The 21,421-nt window shown below is 44.3% G+C and overlaps 1 protein-coding gene and 1 long non-coding RNA gene across 9 annotated transcripts in view; one reads left to right on the forward strand and one right to left on the reverse strand.

The window, feature by feature from the left end:
- Window positions 1-13,677, reverse strand: part of LOC123768506 (cell adhesion molecule Dscam2) — a 125,103-nt gene extending 111,426 nt beyond the window's left edge. For 3 of the 6 annotated variants that reach the window (XR_011230493.1, XM_069336376.1, XM_069336377.1), the window contains exon 1: window positions 12,937-13,677. Coding sequence is in view for 5 of the 6 variants with exons in the window: in XM_069336376.1 (XP_069192477.1) it covers window positions 12,937-13,137 (201 nt within the window). In the remaining variant the exon portion in view is untranslated. The remainder of the gene's footprint in view (window positions 1-12,936) is intronic. The other 3 variants (XM_069336374.1, XM_069336373.1, XM_069336375.1) reach the window with 1 other exon arrangement.
- The window catches only part of LOC123768507 (uncharacterized), a 100,843-nt gene that overhangs the window by 27,015 nt on the left and 52,407 nt on the right, over window positions 1-21,421 (forward strand). The window contains exon 6 of one of the 3 annotated variants that reach the window (XR_011230497.1): window positions 12,551-12,882. The exons of the other annotated variants lie outside the window; for them this stretch is intronic. This is a non-coding gene — a long non-coding RNA (uncharacterized lncRNA). Of the gene's footprint in view, window positions 1-12,550; window positions 12,883-21,421 lie in introns of those variants that run through there. 3 annotated transcript variants of the gene reach the window in all.

Below are 21,421 nucleotides of genomic sequence, written 5' to 3' on the forward strand. Positions count from 1 at the left end.
CTCTCTCTCTCTCTCTCTCTCTCTCTCTCTCTCTCTCTCTCTCTCTCTCTCTCTGTCTCTCTCTCTCTCTCTCTCTCTCTCTCTCTCTCTCTCTCTCTCTCTCTCTCTCTCTCTCTCTCTCTCTCTCTCTCTCTCTCTCTCTCTCTCTCTCTCTCTCTCTCTCTCTCTCTCTCTCTCTCTCTCTCTCTCTCTCTCTCTCTCTCTCTCTCTCTCTCTCTCTCTCTGTCTCTCTCTCTCTCTCTGTCTCTCTCTCTCTCTCTGTCTCTCTCTCTCTCTCTCTCTCTCTCTCTCTCTCTCTCTCTCTCTCTCTCTCTCTCTCTCTCTCTCTCTCTCTCTCTCTCTCTCTCTCTCTCTCTCTCTCTCTCTCTCTCTCTCTCTCTCTCTCTCTCTCTCTCTCTCTCTTCTCTCTTTCTCTCTTCTCTCTTCTCTCTTTCTCTCTCTCTCTCTCTCTCTCTCTCTCTCTCTCTCTCTCTCTCTCTCTCTCTCTCTCTCTCTCTCTCTCTCTCTGAATCTTGAAGAGTTTCATCTCCCAAATGATACCTTGTATGTGGCCTCCTGCTCCCTACACATCTCTTCATTACATTTGCTTGGGTTAAACTCTTAACACCCATTTGTTGGACCATTCCTTCAGTTTGTCCAGATCATCTTGAAACCTCATGCTGTCCTCAGTCGTAATCCTTCTCATAATTTTAGCATCATCAGCAAATATTGAGTGGAATGAGTCTATATCCTCTGGAGGATCATTTACGTATAAGAGTAACAGGATAGAACCGAGTTCAGAACACTGTGGTATTCCGCTGGTGACTTCACGCCAATCTGAGGTCTCACCACTCGCAGTAACTCTCAGGTTCCTATTAATTAGGCACTTTCTTATCCACTGGAGCACCCTACCAGTTACTCTTGTCTGTTTCTCCAATTTATGTACCATCCTCTTATGAGGTACTGTGTCAAAGGCTTTCCGACAGTTCAAGAAAATGCAGTCTGCCCCACACCTTCTCTTTTTTTACTTAATCTTTGTCACCTGGTCATAGAATTCTATTAAACCTGTGAGGCAAGATTTGCCATCATTGAACCCATGTTGGTGGTGTTTCAGGAAGTCCCTTCTCTCTAGATGTGCTACTAGGTTTTTTCTCATGATCTTCTCCGTCTCCTTGCATGGTATACAAGTTAGGGACGCTGGCCTGTAGCTCAGTGCCTCTTGTTTGTATACTGGGATTACATTAGCTGTTTTCCATATTTGTGGTAGGTATGTGAGATGTGTAAAAACAATAAAGGAATGAATTCGTCAGAATAAGTGCCGCTCAGACATTCTTCCACTAAATTACCAAAAAAACTACTCCAAACCAACTCACACTGAAAAAATAATCACGTTATATTAGAATCCCAAAATAAATTAAACGCACTCCTACCTCTGAAAAAAACACAGCCCAAAATCGTTTGGAAAGAAAATAAAAAAGCGCGGGAAAGAACGTGGAAGCCGAACAGAACTAGTTTTCAAAGTGAAAATAAAATTCCAAATTAATTTCACAGGGAACCCTGAGTCTGGTGTATTTGGGTGTTGGTTACAATAGCAGGATATTTGACAGACAGGCCAGCTGATATGAAATATTTGGAGAAAACGAGATTAAAAGCAATATGTACGTTTTCTCTTTGACATTCGTTCTGTTATTTGTTTTTTTAAATTGGTGGGCAAAACAAGCTGGCCCTTTAATAATGTGGGAACGAGTTTCATTGTTTTAGGTTGGTCAAATTGACAGCAGTTTGTAAAGGTGGATAAATGTACTCTTAACAACCTGTCAACCTGCTCGTTCATCTGTCTGTTTCTCGTCTCATTTCTGTCTCTCTCCATTCCATACTTATCCTCCTATATTTCCGTTTCTGCCACAAACACACACACACACACACACACACACACACACACACACAAGGGGCACACGCACTAGGGGACACAGGTGGAAACTGAGTGCCCAAATGAGCCACAGAGATATTAGAAAGAACTTTTTTAGTGTCAGAGTGGTTGACAAATGGAATGCATTAGGAAGTGATGTGGTGGAGGCTGACTCCATACACAGTTTCAAGTGTAGATATGATAGAGCCCAATAGGCTCAGGAACCTGTACACCAGTTGATTGACAGTTGAGAGGCGGGACCAAAGAGCCAGAGCTCAACCCCCGCAAGCACAACTAGGTGAGTACACACACAGACACACACACACACACACACACACACACACACACACACACACACACACACACACACACACACACACACACACACACACCTGATCTTTCAGGCATCCCTGTGTACAGGAATCGTAGCAGACGTGTGGAAACAGGCTAACATAGTTTCAATCTACAAAAGTGGCAGCAGGGAAGACCCCCTCAATTATAGACCTGTATCATTGACAAGTGTAATAGTGAAAGTATTGGAAAAGCTAATCAAAACTAAATGGGTAGAACACCTGGAGAGAAATGATATAATATCAGACAGACAGTATGGTTTTCGATCAGGAAGATCCTGTGTATCGAATTTACTCAGTTTCTATGATCGGGCCACAGAGATATTACAGGAAAGAGATGGCTGGGTTGACTGCATCTATCTGGACCTAAAAAAGGCTTTCGACAGAGTTCCACATAAGAGGTTGTTCTGGAAACTGGAAAATATTGGAGGGGTGACAGGTAAGCTTCTATCATGGATGAAAAATTTTCTGACTGATAGAAAAATGAGGGCAGTAATCAGAGGCAATGTATCGGAATGGAGAAATGTCACAAGTGGAGTACCACAGGGTTCAGTTCTTGCACCAGTGATGTTTATTGTGTACATAAATGATCTACCAGTTGGTATACAGAATTATATGAACATGTTTGCTGATGATGCTAAGATAATAGGAAGGATAAGAAATTTAGATGATTGTCATGCCCTTCAAGAAGACCTGGACAAAATAAGTATATGGAGCACCACTTGGCAAATGGAATTTAATGTTAATAAATGTCATGTTATGGAATGTGGAATAGGAGAACATAGACCCCACACAACCTATATATTATGTGAGAAATCTTTAAAGAATTCTGATAAAGAAAGAGATCTAGGAGTGGTTCTAGATAGAAAACTATCACCTGAGGACCACATAAAGAATATTGTGCAAGGAGCCTATGCAATGCTTTCTAACTTCAGAATTGCATTTAAATACATGGATGGCGATATACTAAAGAAATTGTTCATGACTTTTGTTAGGCCAAAGCTAGAATATGCAGCTGTTGTGTGGTGCCCATATCTTAAGAAGCACATCAATAAACTGGAAAAGGTGCAAAGACATGCTACTAAGTGGCTCCCAGAACTGAAGGGCAAGAGCTACGAGGAGAGGTTAGAAGCATTAAATATGCCAAAACTAGAAGACAGAAGAAAGAGAGGTGATATGATCACTACGTACAAAATAGTAACAGGAATTGATAAAATCGACAGGGAAGACTTCCTGAGACCTGGAACTTCAAGAACAAGAGGTCATAGATTTAAACTAGCTAAACACAGATGCCGAAGAAATATAAGAAAATTCACCTTCGCAAATAGAGTGGTAGACGGTTGGAACAAGTTAAGTGAGAAGGTGGTGGAGGCCAAGACCGTCAGTAGTTTCAAAGCGTTATATGACAAAGAGTGCTGGGAAGACGGGACACCACGAGCGTAGCTCTCATCCTGTAACTACACTTAGGTAATTACACACACACACACACACACACACACACACACACACACACACACACACACACACACACATACACACACACACACACACACACACACACACACACACACACACACACACACACACACACACACCAGCCACTTGCTAGGGCGGCCGCAGCACATTCTCACAGAAGTTTGGAAAGTTCTCCATGAATGGGCAGTAACCGTCAGTGGTCCACACGGTGGATAACTGGACCAATTAGAAGCCACCTCACTATACCCTACCGTAGGCCGTAAAGGAACACGCCCGGACAACTGCACAACAACATTCACAAAGCTGAATGGATTTTGCGAGTCGCGCAATCTATTATTTTGTGCATCTTTCAATTTAATTTACAAAAACCAATTGAATGTGTTCCTGCTTCTGGATATTGTATGCAATCACGCAGAATGAGCTGAGGCAAGCAGCATGCCCTTGAATAACACATTAACAACAGGAACACAGCAAGAACCTATTTCAATTTCACTTTAACTCGTAATCTGGTAAATTTACGCTAATGTACACTAATTTAAGGCAGCCATGAAAACCACTAGTGAGGTCTCTTAACATTTTCCATTTTGTATATTTTTTCGAATATTCGTTTGAATAAATGTGGCGAGAAGTGGTAGCACACTGCCCTTGCCTTTCTCTACCGACATCGTCTGTGTTCAACCCTTGGTCAGGTAGGACTGACTGGGCACCTGTCTTCAACTGTTTGCCCCTGTTCACGCAGCCGAAATTGGAAAACTGGCAGTAAGCACGATTGGCGGGTCGTGTTCCAGGGAAAATTAATTAAGTTAAGCTTACCATGAGCTATGGGAAGCGAATGCTCTCAGCTTGCTAATATGAGTCAGAAGTCATCTACCCCTGTACCCACTTGTTTGAGAGAGAGAGAGAGTGTGTGTGTGTTTAATTACCTAATTACCTAAGGGTAATTACAGGATAAGTGGTACGTTCGTGGTGTCCCGTCTTCCCACTACTCTGTCGAATATCACTTTGAAACTACTGACGGTCTTGGCCTTAATTACCTTCTCACTTAGTTTGTTCCAACCGTCTGCCATTCTGTTTGCAAAAGAAAACTTTCTCATCTTTTTTCCGGCACCTTTGTTTCCTTGCCTTGAATCTGTATCTTCTTGTTCATGATGTTGCTAGTTTCGGGAATTCTTCCTTATCAATTTAGTCGATTGCTCTTAGAATTTTGTATGCGGTAATCATATTACCTCTTTTTCTTTTATCTTGTAGTTTGGGACATGTTTAATGTCTATGCAGGCGATGAGTCACAATAACGTGGCTGAAGTATGTTGACCAGACCACACACTAGAAGTTGAAGGGACGACGACGTTTCGGTCCGTCCTGGACCATTCTTAAGTCGATTGTGATGAGGACAGGTAGGGACAGGCAATAAATAGGCAAGAGAGAGCTGAGGAGGAAAGTAAGGTGTAGGGGATAGTAGTAATAATGAGAACTGCAGAAGGCCTATTGGCCCATACGAGGCAGCTCCTATTATAACCACCGAAGGAGATAGTAATAGGAATAAGAAGAGGATAGCAAGGGAGCGTAGGAGAAGACAATGCACAGAAAAAGGGAGAAGAGAGAAAGAAACACTTTAATGTCTGTAGTCTCTCCTCGTACCTCTTGTTTTTCAGTTCCACGAAGCCATTTTGTAGCATGCCGTTGCACCTTTTCCAGTTTATGTGCTTGAAATTTGGGCACCATACAACTACTGCATAATCCAGTTCTGGTCTCACACAAGTCATGAATAGTTTCTTTAGTATTTCACCATCATGTATATAATTGAAAACAAACCTGGAATTGTAAAAGGACGCAGACGCTCCTCTCACAATGTTCTTCATGTGTTCCTCTGGTGACAGCTTACTATCCAAAACCACCCTTAGGTCTCCTTCATTATTAAGAGTTCTGTAATTCCATTCCACATAATTTGTAAGTTGTGTGTGGTCTATTTTCTCCGAATCCACATTCTATAACATGGCATTTATTCACATTGAATTCCATTTGCCACTTTACGCTCCAAGCACTTATTTTATCTAGTGTGATTTGAAAGTGATTACAATCGTCTGCGTCTCCTGTCTTTCCCAGTATCTTGGCATCATCCGTAAACATGTTCAAATAATTCTGTATTCCTTCTGATATATCGTTTACGTAGACGATGAACATCACTGGTGCAAGAACTGAATCCTGTGGTACTCTGCTAGTAACACTCCTCTAGTCAGATACATTGTTTGTGATTACTGCCCTCATCTGTCTGTCAGTTAGAAAGTTTCTCATTCTTGTCACAAGTCTCCCTGTCACTCCCCTAACATGTTCCAGTTTCCAGAACAGTCTCTTGTGTGGGACTGTCAAAAGACTTTTTTTTTTTTAGTCCAGATAGACACAGTCAATAGACACCTGCCAAGAAAACCACCTTTCATATCTAGTGCTGAGAATCCTTCAAAACATTCATTTGTTGGTGTGCTGTCCTCCCCTGTGGTGGCGGCCATCTTTGTTGTTGACATTCTGCTGTTTGGAATTTTAACTGTTCTAGTCCAGATTCTTCATTCACTTACACTTATTTATTGTCTCATAGTTTCTTTTCAAATTTCCTATTGTGTGTGTGTACTCACCTAGTTGTACTCACCTAGTTGTGCTTGCAGGGGTTGAGCTCTGGCTCTTTGGTCCCGCCTCTCAACCGTCAATCAACAGGTGTACAGGTTCCTGAGCCTATTGGGCTCTATCATATCTACACTTGAAACTAGTGTATGGAGTCAGCCTCCACCACATTGCTTCCTAATGCATTCCATTTGTCAACCACTCTGACACTAAAAAAGTTCTTTCTAATATCTCTGTGGCTCATTTGGGCACTCAGTTTCCACCTGTGTCCCCTAGTGCGTGTGCCCCTTGTGTTAAATAGCCTATCTTTATCAACCCTGTCGATTCCCTTGAGAATCTTGAATGTGGTGATCATGTCCCCCCTAACTTCTGTCTTCCAACAGAAGTGTGTGTGTGTCAAATTACAATGCAGGAACGCAGCACGTAATTTCATCACGAACTAACTGACCGGAAAAAAATAAAAAAATACGGCAAGGGATGTCACCATCTTTTTTTTACGTCATTGGCATTCAATCTTGTGATTGGCAGATTGTCCTTGCTCTCCTATTTGCTAATTGCTGCACTTTTGAAACCCCATTTGTGACTATAATAAGAGATTGACAGTGACAGAAATATTATGAGTGAAATAAGCGCCTTTTTATTTCTGATTTTAAAATGTTTTATTTGTTTAGATTATGATTCAAATCTGTAAAATATTTCTTTCTTCGTTTATTAACATATATCTTTCTTTATCTCAGTTTTATGTTTGCTAACTTCTTGTTTGGCGCCCGACAGCTGAGTAGACAGCGCTTCGGATTCGTAGTCCTGAGGTTTCGATCCCCGGTGGAGGCGGAGACAAATGGGCAAAATGCTTCTTTCACCCTGATACCCTTTTTACCTAGCAGTAAATAGGTACCTGGGAGTTAGACAGCTACTACGGGCTGCTTCCTGGGGGTGTGTAACAAAAAGGAGGCCTGGTCGAGGACCGGGCCGCGAGGACGCTAAGCCCCGAAATCATCTAAATATAACCTCAAGATATTGGCCATTTGTTTAGTTTTTACTCAAAAATAAGCAACGTTCAAGGCGGCTTTCGTTGAATGATTGTTTGGGTCAGTGATGGCAGACATTGTTTGGGTCAGTGATGGCAGACATTGTTTGGGCCAGTGATGGCAGACATTGTTTGGGTCAGTGATGGCAGACATTGTTTGGGTCAGTGATGGCAGACATTGTTTGGGTCAGTGATGGCAGACATTGTTTGGGTCAGTGATGGCAGACATTGTTTGGGTCAGTGATGGCAGACATTGTTTGGGTCCAGTGATGGCAGACATTGTTTGGGTCAGTGATGGCAGACATTGTTTGGGTCAGTGATGGCAGACATTGTTTGGGTCCAGTGATGGCAGACATTGTTTGGGTCCAGTGATGGCAGACATTGTTTGGGTCCAGTGATGGCAGACATTGTTTGGGTCCAGTGATGGCAGACATTGTTTGGGTCCAGTGATGGCAGACATTGTTTGGGTCAGTGATGGCAGACATTGTTTGGGTCAGTGATGGCAGACATTGTTTGGGTCAGTGATGGCAGACATTGTTTGGGTCCAGTGATGGCAGACATTGTTTGGGTCAGTGATGGCAGACATTGTTTGGGTCAGTGATGGCAGACATTGTTTGGGTCCAGTGATGGCAGACATTGTTTGGGTCAGTGATGGCAGACATTGTTTGGGTCCAGTGATGGCAGACATTGTTTGGGTCAGTGATGGCAGACATTGTTTGGGTCCAGTGATGGCAGACATTGTTTGGGTCCAGTGATGGCAGACATTGTTTGGGTCCAGTGATGGCAGACATTGTTTGGGTCAGTGATGGCAGACATTGTTTGGGTCCAGTGATGGCAGACATTGTTTGGGTCCAGTGATGGCAGACATTGTTTGGGTCCAGTGATGGCAGACATTGTTTGGGTCCAGTGATGGCAGACATTGTTTGGGTCCAGTGATGGCAGACATTGTTTGGGTCAGTGATGGCAGACATTGTTTGGGTCAGTGATGGCAGACATTGTTTGGGTCAGTGATGGCAGACATTGTTTGGGTCAGTGATGGCAGACATTGTTTGGGTCCAGTGATGGCAGACATTGTTTGGGTCCAGTGATGGCAGACATTGTTTGGGTCCAGTGATGGCAGACATTGTTTGGGTCCAGTGATGGCAGACATTGTTTGGGTCCAGTGATGGCAGACATTGTTTGGGTCCAGTGATGGCAGACATTGTTTGGGTCCAGTGATGGCAGACATTGTTTGGGTCAGTGATGGCAGACATTGTTTGGGTCCAGTGATGGCAGACATTGTTTGGGTCAGTGATGGCAGACATTGTTTGGGTCCAGTGATGGCAGACATTGTTTGGGTCCAGTGATGGCAGACATTGTTTGGGTCCAGTGATGGCAGACATTGTTTGGGTCCAGTGATGACAGACATTGTTTGGGTCCAGTGATGGCAGACATTGTTTGGGTCCAGTGATGGCAGACATTGTTTGGGTCAGTGATGGCAGACATTGTTTGGGTCAGTGATGGCAGACATTGTTTGGGTCAGTGATGGCAGACATTGTTTGGGTCCAGTGATGGCAGACATTGTTTGGGTCCAGTGATGGCAGACATTGTTTGGGTCCAGTGATGGCAGACATTGTTTGGGTCCAGTGATGGCAGACATTGTTTGGGTCCAGTGATGGCAGACATTGGGTCCAGTGATGGCAGATATTGTTTGGGTCAGTGATGGCAGACATTGTTTGGGTCCAGTGATGGCAGACATTGTTTGGGTCCAGTGATGGAAGACATTGTTTGGGTCAGTGATGGCAGACATTGTTTGGGTCCAGTGATGGCAGACATTGTTTGGGTCAGTGATGGCAGACATTGTTTGGGTCCAGTGATGGCAGACATTGTTTGGGTCAGTGATGGCAGACATTGTTTGGGTCCAGTGATGGCAGACATTGTTTGGGTCAGTGATGGCAGACATTGTTTGGGTCCAGTGATGGCAGACATTGGGTCCAGTGATGGCAGATATTGTTTGGGTCAGTGATGGCAGACATTGTTTGGGTCAGTGATGGCAGACATTGTTTGGGTCAGTGATGGCAGACATTGTTTGGGTCCAGTGATGGCAGACATTGTTTGGGTCCAGTGATGGCAGACATTGTTTGGGTCCAGTGATGGCAGACATTGTTTGGGTCAGTGATGGCAGACATTGTTTGGGTCCAGTGATGGCAGACATTGGGTCCAGTGATGGCAGATATTGTTTGGGTCAGTGATGGCAGACATTGTTTGGGTCCAGTGATGGCAGACATTGTTTGGGTCCAGTGATGGCAGACATTGTTTGGGTCCAGTGATGGCAGACATTGTTTGGGTCAGTGATGGCAGACATTGTTTGGGTCCAGTGATGGCAGACATTGTTTGGGTCAGTGATGGCAGACATTGTTTGGGTCCAGTGATGGCAGACATTGTTTGGGTCAGTGATGGCAGACATTGTTTGGGTCCAGTGATGGCAGACATTGGGTCCAGTGATGGCAGATATTGTTTGGGTCAGTGATGGCAGACATTGTTTGGGTCAGTGATGGCAGACATTGTTTGGGTCAGTGATGGCAGACATTGTTTGGGTCAGTGATGGCAGACATTGTATGGGTACAGTGATGGCAGACATTGGGTCAGTGATGGCAGACATTGTTTGGGTCAGTGATGGCAGACATTGTTTGGGTCCAGTGATGGCAGACATTGTTTGGGTCCAGTGATGGCAGACATTGTTTGGGTCAGTGATGGCAGACATTGTTTGGGTCAGTGATGGCAGACATTGTTTGGGTCAGTGATGGCAGACATTGTTTGGGTCCAGTGATGGCAGACATTGTTTGGGTCAGTGATGGCAGACATTGTTTGGGTCCAGTGATGGCAGACATTGTTTGGGTCCAGTGATGGCAGACATTGTTTGGGTCCAGTGATGGCAGACATTGTTTGGGTCCAGTGATGGCAGACATTGTTTGGGTCAGTGATGGCAGACATTGTTTGGGTCAGTGATGGCAGACATTGTTTGGGTCAGTGATGGCAGACATTGTTTGGGTCCAGTGATGGCAGACATTGTTTGGGTCAGTGATGGCAGACATTGTTTGGGTCAGTGATGGCAGACATTGTTTGGGTCAGTGATGGCAGACATTGTTTGGGTCAGTGATGGCAGACATTGTTTGGGTCCAGTGATGGCAGACATTGTTTGGGTCAGTGATGGCAGACATTGTTTGGGTACAGTGATGGCAGACATTGTTTGGGTCAGTGATGGCAGACATTGTTTGGGTACAGTGATGGCAGACATTGTTTGGGTCGGTGATGGTAGACATTGTTTGGGTCGGTGATGGCAGACATTGTTTGGGTCAGTGATGGCAGACATTGGGTCCAGTGATGGCAGACATTGTTTGGGTCCAGTGATGGCAGACATTGTTTGGGTCCAGTGATGGCAGACATTGTTTGGGTCGGTGATGGCAGACATTGTTTGGGTCCAGTGATGGCAGACATTGTTTGGGTCAGTGATGGCAGACATTGTTTGGGTCGGTGATGGTAGACATTGTTTGGGTCGGTGATGGCAGACATTGTTTGGGTCAGTGATGACAGACATTGTTTGGGTCCAGTGATGGCAGACATTGTTTGGGTCAGTGATGGCAGACATTGTTTGGGTCAGTGATGGCAGACATTGTTTGGGTCCAGTGATGGCAGACATTGTTTGGGTCCAGTGATGGCAGACATTGGGTCCAGTGATGGCAGACATTGTTTGGGTCGGTGATGGCAGACATTGTTTGGGTCCAGTGATGGCAGACATTGTTTGGGTCAGTGATGGCAGACATTGTTTGGGTCAGTGATGGCAGACATTGTTTGGGTCCAGTGATGGCAGACATTGTTTGGGTCAGTGATGGCAGACAATGGAAATGGAAAAACCAGGGGTGATAGACCTACTATTAAATTTAGTAGCCATGTCAGCGGCTGATAACATTCCGCTATTTCCAGCTAGAAATATTGTTTTTTTAATCAAAGTTTTTCTTTGGCCCTAAAATATAAGAAATAATGTTCCATGTTTTCTTCATGTGACCTTTTATTTTATTAAATTGATTTTCATAGTAGGCTGTCTTGGTTTCTTATTATCTTATAAAAGCAGTGAGAAGTATTGCTTAGACAATTTTCTGGGAATGACTCCTAGCCTGCATTTCTTCTCATATTCATGTTTTTTTTTTTAATGAAGTAATCCCTTAGTGAGCCAAGGATTCTTGGCCCTTTTAGTTGTGACTTGCTTAGTATAGAACCGTGGGTATTTAGAAGCTTAGAGTTTTGTGAAAGAACGTCTGTCCACCTACATTAATATTATTGTCATACAATATTACTGAATTCCGTTTCATGATTTATGTTGCCAGCAGCATAAAGTTACTTATGGAAGCTTCAGTATGCAGTCTAAAGCTCATTTTCTTTGTTTCAAGTGGAGGTTTAGAAATACTCATGAGAAATGTTGGGTAGTAGTGTGTTGTATCATCAGTCATTATTCAAAATGTTAGTGAAGAGGTTATGTTAGTCCGAATGTGGTCAGTGGTGGAGGGAGTTGTTTCAGTAATTCTCGTGGGTCTGGTAATCAAGGGCAAAATCATACAGTCGTTGATACAGTTGAGGAAGCTGGCAACAAGTGGGTTATCAGGCTGCCTTCTTGAGGTTATCTTGAGATGATTTCGGGGCTTTAGTGTCCCCGCGGCCCGGTCCTCAACCAGGCCTCCACCCCCTGGAAGCAGCCCGTGACAGCTGACTAACACCCAGGTACCTATTTTACTGCTAGGTAACAGGGGCATAGGGTGAAAGAAACTGTGCCTATTGTTTCTCGCCGGCGCCTGGGATCGAACCCGGGACCACAGGATCACAAGTCCAGCGTGCTGTCCGTTCGGCCGACCGGCTCCCATAGATCAATATTGAAAACTACAGTTAATATCAGTTGATTTTTGTTAAGCTTGTTCCCTAGTAATATGCTAATGTAGTCCGCTGATGAGTTAAATGCACTCATTCACTTAATGTATGAGTTAAATGCACTGTCACTTGACTAATGAACTAAATGTACTCCTGCATTCACTATTGAGTAGTTAAATTTACCTGTACAACAAACTTTATTTAAGATGCACTTTACTGTACAATCGGTGAGTGTACCCCATCTCTAGAAGTCAAACATCTAAGTGTTATCTGCACATGCACTCTGCTACCCTCTAGGTTTGGAGGCACTCCGTTGTCTGGTGACTTAACCCGTCAGAAAAACTCAAGAGTCTGAGGAACTCTCAAGTTTGAGGAATACTTATGTCCGAGGACCGCACCTGAGAGACTCAGCGCTTTGTGGGACTCACCTGTCAAATATACTCTCCTGTCTAAGGAATGCCTCACAAAGGACTTCCACTGCCTGACTCACCTGTCAGAGGGACTCACCTCTCAAAGGGCCTTACCTGTCTCAGGGACTCGCCTGTGAGAGGAGACTCTCCAGCTCCAGCGACTCACCAGTTAAGAGAGGCTCACCTCTCAGAGAGACTATAAGGGACTAACATGGTCTCACCTGCCTGTGAGGCTCACCTTACCAGATGAACTCGCCTGTCTGAAGGCCTCACCTGTCTGAGGGCTGGGATGGTAGTGACGGGGGTGCCATCTCGGTTGACCCAGGTGACGGAGGGGGGCGGCGACCCCCCCGCCTGGCAGGTTACGGAGCCTCCAGACGAGGACACAAACCATAGCCTAGAGGGTGGCTCCTCCACCCACACCGGCGCCTCCACGCCCGCCCGCGCCCACACTGAGGAGGAGGAGGAGGACATGGTAATTAGCAAATATATTGTTACCTGCCCACGGTGGCCGTTTATATATATATATATTATGTACCAGTACCACCTCTGGTGCAATTGTAGGGACCCATAGCCTCAAAGAAAGGAACACAGAGCAATCGGAGTAAAAGTTGGTATTTAACTCTGAATACGTATGAGTGTTCACTTCTCCTACCATCTCCTTTATGTTGTATACTTTATTATACAAGGTTACAGTTACATATCTGATTGAGCACAAAAAGAGAACATTAAGAGGAATAAGGGGAAGTTTGTTTCCTAGAGGCTGTAGATTTGTTCGAACTCCTCCGACGCCAGGCAGGAACCGAGGATGCAGCAAGTATTCCCCCCTCTGGATCGCCACACTGAAGCACTGAAAGAGAAAAATTGCTGCTCTAGGGGTCTCTGGTATTGTAAACGAGTCTGGAACAAAGATCCTTAAGAAACCTTCATGCGCTTTCCCCATGAGCCTGGGGTCTCAGATTCTGTTCGAATGAAGTTGTACCGAATTTCCAGCTAGAAATATGGAAATATGGCCACACCTGTCTTATTTCCCTGTACTTGGTTGACTTGTTTCTATCTCTGTGTGTCTGTGGCTCCTGCTATTCTGACAGAGAGGTCAATGTATGTGGTTGCCAGGATGGATATGCAAGTGTAGTCTCACGCCAACTGTCTGTCACCCTTCCAAGGGCGTAGTGTGATTCCATCTGGTCGGCCGGCAAAGATAGCAGAGTTACGGTTCAATAGAATGTGGGGATCTCTCTCTGCTGGACACTGAGCAGAGGTAAGGCTATTTTTAATGATGTCATTGACTTCGTCGTGTCTAGAATGCCAACCACCAGATTTTCCACAGTGCAGGCATATTTTATATATATAATATATATATATATATATATATATATATATTATATTTTATTTTATTATATATATATAATGTATATAGTATATAATTCATATATACACTGTCTTTCTGTATGCAGCAGCGTCTTAAGAAGGAAAAGCTAAGGGCGAAGGTGTGGCCAAAAGCTTCTACACCTATTTCTCCAGGATGTCAAAGACACTTTCCTAGGCTCTCCCCTGAGACCCGAGGAGCTGGGCATGGAGAGGGGTGAGTGAGTGTGGAGGGAGAGGGTGAGTGTGGAGGGAGAGGGTGAGTGTGGAGGGAGAGGAGTGAGTGTGGAGGGAGAGGGTGAGTGTGGAGGGTGAGGGTGAGTGTGGAGGGAGAGGGTGAGTGTGGAGGAAGAGGGTGAGTGTGGAGGGAGAGGGTGAGTGTGGAGGGTGAGGGTGAGTGTGGAGGGTGAGAGGTGAGTGTGGAGGGAGAGGAGTGAGTGTGGAGGGAGAGGGTGAGTGTGTAGGGAGAGGGTGAGTGTGGAGGGAGAGGGTGAGTGTGGAGGGAGAGGGTGAGTGTGGAGGGTGAGGGTGAGTGTGGAGGGTGAGAGGTGAGTGTGGAGGGAGAGGAGTGAGTGTGGAGGGAGAGGGTGAGTGTGGAGGGAGAGGGGTGAGTGTGGAGGGAGAGGGGTGAGTGTGGAGGGAGAGGGGTGAGTGTGGAGGGAGAGGGGTGAGTGTGGAGGGAGAGGGGTGAGTGTGGAGGGAGAGGGGTGAGTGTGAAGGGAGAGGAGTGAGTGTGGAGGGAGAGGTGTGAGTGTGGAGGGAGAGGAGTGAGTGTGGAGGGAGAGGTGTGAGTGTGGAGGGAGAGGGGTGAGTGTGGAGGGAGAGGGTGAGTGTGGAGGGAGAGGGGTGAGTGTGGAGGGAGAGGAGTGAGTGTGGAGGGAGAGGAGTGAGTGTGGAGGGAGAGGGTGAGTGTGGAGGGAGAGGGTGAGTGTGGAGGGAGAGGGTGAGTGTGGAGGGAGAGGTGTGAGTGTGAAGGGAGAGGAGTGATTGTGGAGGGTGAGGTGTGAGTGTGGAGGGAGAGGAGTGAGTGTGGAGGGAGAGGGTGAGTGTGGAGGGAGAGGGTGAGTGTGGAGGGAGAGTGAGGACGGAGAAAGGTGAGGAGTGTGAGGTAACGTAATTATGAGGAGAAAGCCCATAGTTATTACGACTATATAGAACAGTTGGAAGGGATATGAGGATAAAGTTTTGGGATAGGAAGAAGAGAGAGAGTGGGGGGGGGAGGACAGGGGGAGCAAACAGGGAGAGAGAGGAAGAGATGGAAGGGAAAGGAGAAGAGGGTAGAGGATCGGTGAGTACAGAAGAGAGGAGAGGGGGAGGAATCTTGGGGGGTAGAAAGTTAGAGATATGAGTAAAAACAAGACCTGTGGAACAATGAATATAGACAAAGTCCATGAATAAATGAGTAAGGAGAAGAGCGGATACATAAATGAGTTAGGACAAGAGCCATGAATACATAGCAGCAGAGTAGAGGGCAGGAGTTGCCTGGCGCAGTCAGTGAGCGAACCATCGCTGCCAGTCTCCTCCTCACACACGAGGGGAAATAATTAAATGAAACGAGGGGAACCTTCGAAATTATCTTCTAATGCACGACTGAGACATTGAAATTTAATTAAAGAGCGCCCCTGATACCCCGGCATAGGGAAGTGTGTCCGCGATGTGGTCATTACCCAATCTTGCTCAAGGTGTGTGTGTGTGATACCTGTTTGTGGTGGTGTTGATGAGGAGGTTGTACACTGGTACCACGTGTGGCAGCACCGTCTGTCTCCGCCATGGGGAGCCACACCTGTCTCCGCCATGGGGAGCCACACCTGTCTCCGCCATGGGAAGCCACACCTGTCTCCGCCATGGGGAGCCACACCTGTCTCCACCATGGGGAGCCACACCTGTCTCCGCCATGGGAAGCCACACCTGTCTCCGCCATGGGAAGCCACACCTGTCTCCGCCATGGGGAGCCACACCTGTCTCCGCCATGGGGAGCCACACCTGTCTCCACCATGGGGAGCCACACCTGTCTCCGTCATGTGGAGCCACACCTGTCTCCGCCATGGGAGCAACTTGGTAAACCACCAGAAGTTGGGAGCCATAACACAAGGTGCTCAGCCACCAACGTGGTCATATTGGTTGCCACAACTTGATCACTCAAGATCAACACACGCGGGAAATCAGGTAAACCGACCCCATGAACGCTCCGGTTTACCTTGTACCTTACATAAGTGTTAATAAGAATTACATTGATTATATTTCTAATGTATTCATATAATATAGCTAATAGCTAATCAAATGAGTTTGTAGGATCATGCGTCAAATAAGTGGATGGATTCCGTCTCTTAGCTTGTTTCATTAGATCCTTCAGTGACAGTTCTAATGAACTCTGGTCTTAGTTAAAGAAAGAAAGAGAGAGAGAGAGATTACCCCCGTCTGTGCTTTATGCAAATATAACAACGTCTTAATCGTTCGCTAAGATCTTAATTTTCTCTTAAACTAAAAGTTTTGATGCAAAAGGAGAAAAGTTTAATGGTGTTACCGTTTGAGCAGGAGGAGGGGAGCCGTGTGTGGGGGCGGGGTGTCCCGCTTCCTTAATTCCCAGGAAAGTATTTTGTGTAGATTGTCCTACCTTCCTAGGAAAGGAAACTAGTTATATAATTGTTTAACACGCATGTGATCTCTCCCCTCTCTCTTTTTTAAACTAAGACTAGGGTTGTATTAGTTTAAACATCGTTTAAGTTTAGGTTTAAACTTAGTTTAAACTTAGGTTAAAGCTTAGTCAAACCATCGTATTGACACTTTCTCAATTCAAATTGCTCGCACGTGAATGACTAATAACACGGAATACTGAGGAATACTGCATTACGGGACATCGAACTTGCTACAGATATAAATGTAAAAAGATTTCAGATAAATCTTGCAACACTCAAGCTGTCACAAGTGAAGTTTAAACATATAAAAATAATAAAATAAAACTGCAAATATCATACTAATTCATTTCCGTGGCTTACTTATTATTTTTGGCTTACTTATATTAGTATGTAGGTATACTTACCTACGTGTTTTCGACAGGTTAAAAACCTGAGTAAAGCAATTATTAGAAGTAATCATGTCGTATAAGAGAGTAAAAGTCTGGAAATAATAAATAAATTATTAAATAGGACATTGAGAAATGTAATGATAAATATGATCTAAATAGATAATGTGGGCATAGAGTTGATGGATTGTTGTTATTGTTACTTCTCCTCGCTCCTCACTGTTGCTACTGGTATTTCCCCCTCACAACTATTTTTGCTCATATGTCCCCTAACCACTGTTACAACAGCCACAACCCATCACTGTTACCACAGCCACATCCCGTCACTGTTGCTACTCACACTCATCATATCCCTGCCAGGCACCACACACACACTCAAAAGTTTAGGGATGGCTCCTGCTAACACTTTAAAGTGACACTTTAGCTTATTATTAGGTTGTCATGGCTTCAGTTCCCATGAGGTGTAAGAGTGTGCCTCTGTGCTGCCTTACATCAGTCCTTACCCCTGCCCGGTGAAGCACCAGCTAGCCAGCGGCGGCCATTACCGGAAGCAAGGGGTTCAACAGGTGCGAGGCACAATAAGGATTGATGTAGCCGTCTGCCCGTCTTCCCAGGGTATTTGAAAATTCAATTAAGATGGAAAATGGGAAACACACGAGTTGCCAAGGCTGCCTTCTGAAGGTGGTGGTGGTAGTGGAGGTGGTGGTAGTGGTGGTGGTGGTGGTTGATGGGGGGGTGTGTTGGTGGTGATGGTTGTATTTAGTGTTGGAGTAAATTTGGTAGATTGTGTTGTAGTGTTATATATTATGTTTTAATAAGTGTATTTTGAAGTAATTGTTATAGTAAGTGTTGTAGTAAATGTTGCAAAGTATTGTAGATTTTGTTGCATTAAGTGTTGTAGTGAACGTAAGTATTGCATTAACTGTAGTGTTGAAGTGTTCTATTATGTGTTGTGGTAAATGCTTTGGTATGTGTTGTAGTAAGTGTTGTATGTGCTGTAGTGTTATATTAAGTGTTGTACTATATGTTGTAGTAAATGTACTATTTTCTATATGTAAATGTACTTTATGTGTGTTGTAGAAAGTGTTATAGTAAAGTGTTGTACTGTATGCTGTAGTATTCGCTATAGTAAGTGTTGTATATGTTGTAGTGTTGTTGTATGTGTTGTAAGAAGTGTTACAGCCAGTGCTGTAAATGAAACAACATTTACCTGTATTTAGGTTATTTCTGTTTTTCTTGTGGTGAATCATGTTTACATATTCACGTGAAAGATTATATATATATATATATATATATATATATATATATATATATATATATATATATATATATATATATATATATATATATATATTTGCTCATTGATCTCATTGTGCTTTATATCATACAATACGACAAAACACTCATCAATTTTCCCACGGATTAAAATTTTTGGCATTAGTTACGTTGTGTTAAGCAAAAATAAAAGTTTAAACAAAAGCCATACTGGCCAATAGTTAGCTCCATACAGTGTTATGGAAACACTCCAGAGAACACTGGAACCCACTAAATGAATCACTCTCCACCAATGGGATCTCGACGCCGGCCAAATGAACGAGTAACGAATCGTGCTCCATGATGATTGAATCCGACTCTCAGGAGGATTCCAACACGAACGTAAACGGAAATCCCAGCCCACTAAAGGCTTTTATGGCAATCTTTCTAGATATAACATGTAAAGTATATAAATCCCTCTCTATAAAAAAGAAAGTCTATCGTTTTGTCTGTCCATGGTTGGACACCTGATGCTTGAGGTCATCCTTATTAAACTTTGCAGGATTAATATATTTTTTTATCGGGAGTGTCACATGAGGGTCTGAGTCGGTCCAGTTCCCCCTATCCACGAAGTCTAAAGATGTGAAATGTTCAGCCCGAGCCCAATACACTTTAGCAGTTCTCTAAATAATATACTGTATTCTGATGACCGATTTGCATTCTGGACACAACCTTTTCGTTAGTGATGGAAAATTTGCAGGAAAATGGGTTGAAATGATGGGGGAATACAGGAAAGGTGTGTGGGTGTGATATGGGGCAGGTGTGTGTAGAGGAAGAAGGGCTGGGTGGGTGCACAGGGGAGAGGTGGGGATGTGAAGAGGCAGACTCCACACACTTTCAAATGTAGTTTTGATAGAGCCAAGTAGACTCAAGAATCTGTATACCATTTGATTGACAGTTCAGAGGCGGGACCAAAGAGACAAAGCTCAACCCCCGCAAGCACAACTAGGTAAGTACACACACACACACAGCCAGGAGCCAGAGAGTAAAGAGTAAGGGGCGAGAAGTTGGACTGGCGAACAGTAACGAGTGGAGTACCTCGAGGATCGGTGCTGGGACCAATTCTATTTCCAATATATGTCGATGCATTTGTTCATTTGTTGCATCACGCTATTGAAAGCGTGTCTATCTATTGATCTGTATCTATTGATTAATGCTATCACCTATCTGTATCTATCTATTGATAGATACAGATAGGTGAGTACGCGCGCACACCCTATATTCCTGATCTGCACCCTAATCCTCCTTTATACTTCAAAGATACACCATCTGTTATATGTGCTAGTGAACATGGTCATACCCAGTGGCGCGATTCAACAGCAATATACATAATCATTTACACTTACACTTGCAAATGGGCAGGAATTATCATTATACACTTCGTTGTTACTGCACCGGGCGTCCTTGCATGAAGGCAGCAGCGTACATAAAGGCAGAAATAGCATAAAGAAACTTGCAAGCGAGATCAACACTGCAGTAAATGTTACAAATGCACCCGCCAGAGCTTACAATCACTTGCATTAGCACTGAAAATCACATCTACATCTTCCCACAACTTCGTTACACGTATTTATTTTGGACCACATGTAGAATTTTGCCTCCTGCGTTCCACACCTGTGTTCCATTACCTCTTCCACAGCTGAAGCACATTTGCTCTATACTTGCTGCACACTGCACCAGCAGGTGAAGCAGCACTTGCTGTGCCAACACGCCATCACACAACCAGCTGACACACCAACACACATCTCCCATCTACACATCGCATCCACCAGCTGTATATCCTCACTAATGTCCCCCTAACTCCACCACCTCCAGCCCCACAAACATCACCTTGTTATTGTCTTACTGGGTTAGTGTTACTTATATTTACTAATCATACTAGGCAAGGCCTGGCAAGGAGTGAAATCCTGACTTAGCTTCCGTGGAAGCCTCAGGACCCATACTGGAAGCCTCAGGACCCATACTGGATACAGTTAAAGACCAGGCGCCAGATTCGCGAAATCACTTACGTAAGCACTTACGAACGTGTACATCTTTTCTCAATCTTTGGTGGCTCTGTTTCCAATTATTAAACAGTTAATGAGCTCCGAAGCATCAGGAGGCTGTTTATAACAATAACAACAGTTGATTGTCAAGTTTGCATGCTTGTAAACTGTTTAATAAATGTAACCAAAGGTGTCAAAGATTGAGGAAAGATGTACACGTTCGTAAGTGCTTTCGTGAATCTGGCCCCCAGGTTTCGTGGCTCTCAGCATCTCGTGGTTAAATGGTTAAAGGCATATACTTGAGCATAATCAGTGTACAGGTCCGAATTATCCTCATGGTCCATACTGATTTTCTCATTATTATTATTATTATTATTATTATTATTATTATTATTATTATTATTATTATTATTATTATTCGAAAAGGCAGATTTGTCTAGGAAGGGAAGGAAATTATCAGAAGAAAGCGCCAAGTCATTTCGACTATATAACATTGGGAAGGGTCCAGAATAAGGATTTGGGATGGGACGTAGGGATGATATAGTGTCCAACCACTTGGACGGTCGGGGGATTGAACGCCGACCTGCATGAAGCGAGACCGTCGTTCTACCGTCCAGTCCATGTCGTTTTGTCTAGGAGTGACTAAACTAAACTACTGAAAATAACTTCATAAATACCTGTGTCGAGTTTATAAGACAAATGGGTAGCATAAGCCACTATTATTTATTATAATAGTGTATACAATTATATCCCAGGAACAAAATTATTAACAGTATGCTATTGGATAATGACTATAATGACATTATACACAAAATACAAATAGAATATGGTTATCTTGAGATGATTTCGGGGATTTTTAGTGTTCCCGCGGCCCGGTCCTCGACCAGGCCTCCACCCCTAGGAAGCAGCCCGTGACAGCTGACTAACACCCAGGTACCTATTTACTGCTAGGTAACAGGGGCATAGGGTGAAAGAAACTCTGCCCTGGGATCGAACCCAGGATCACAAGTCCAGCGTGCTGTCCGCTCGGCCGACCGGCTCCCGGTCCAGCAATGATCTTCACAAATTG

Source organism: Procambarus clarkii, chromosome 35, assembly GCF_040958095.1.
Source record: "Procambarus clarkii isolate CNS0578487 chromosome 35, FALCON_Pclarkii_2.0, whole genome shotgun sequence".
NCBI classification, from domain to species: domain Eukaryota; kingdom Metazoa; phylum Arthropoda; class Malacostraca; order Decapoda; family Cambaridae; genus Procambarus; species Procambarus clarkii.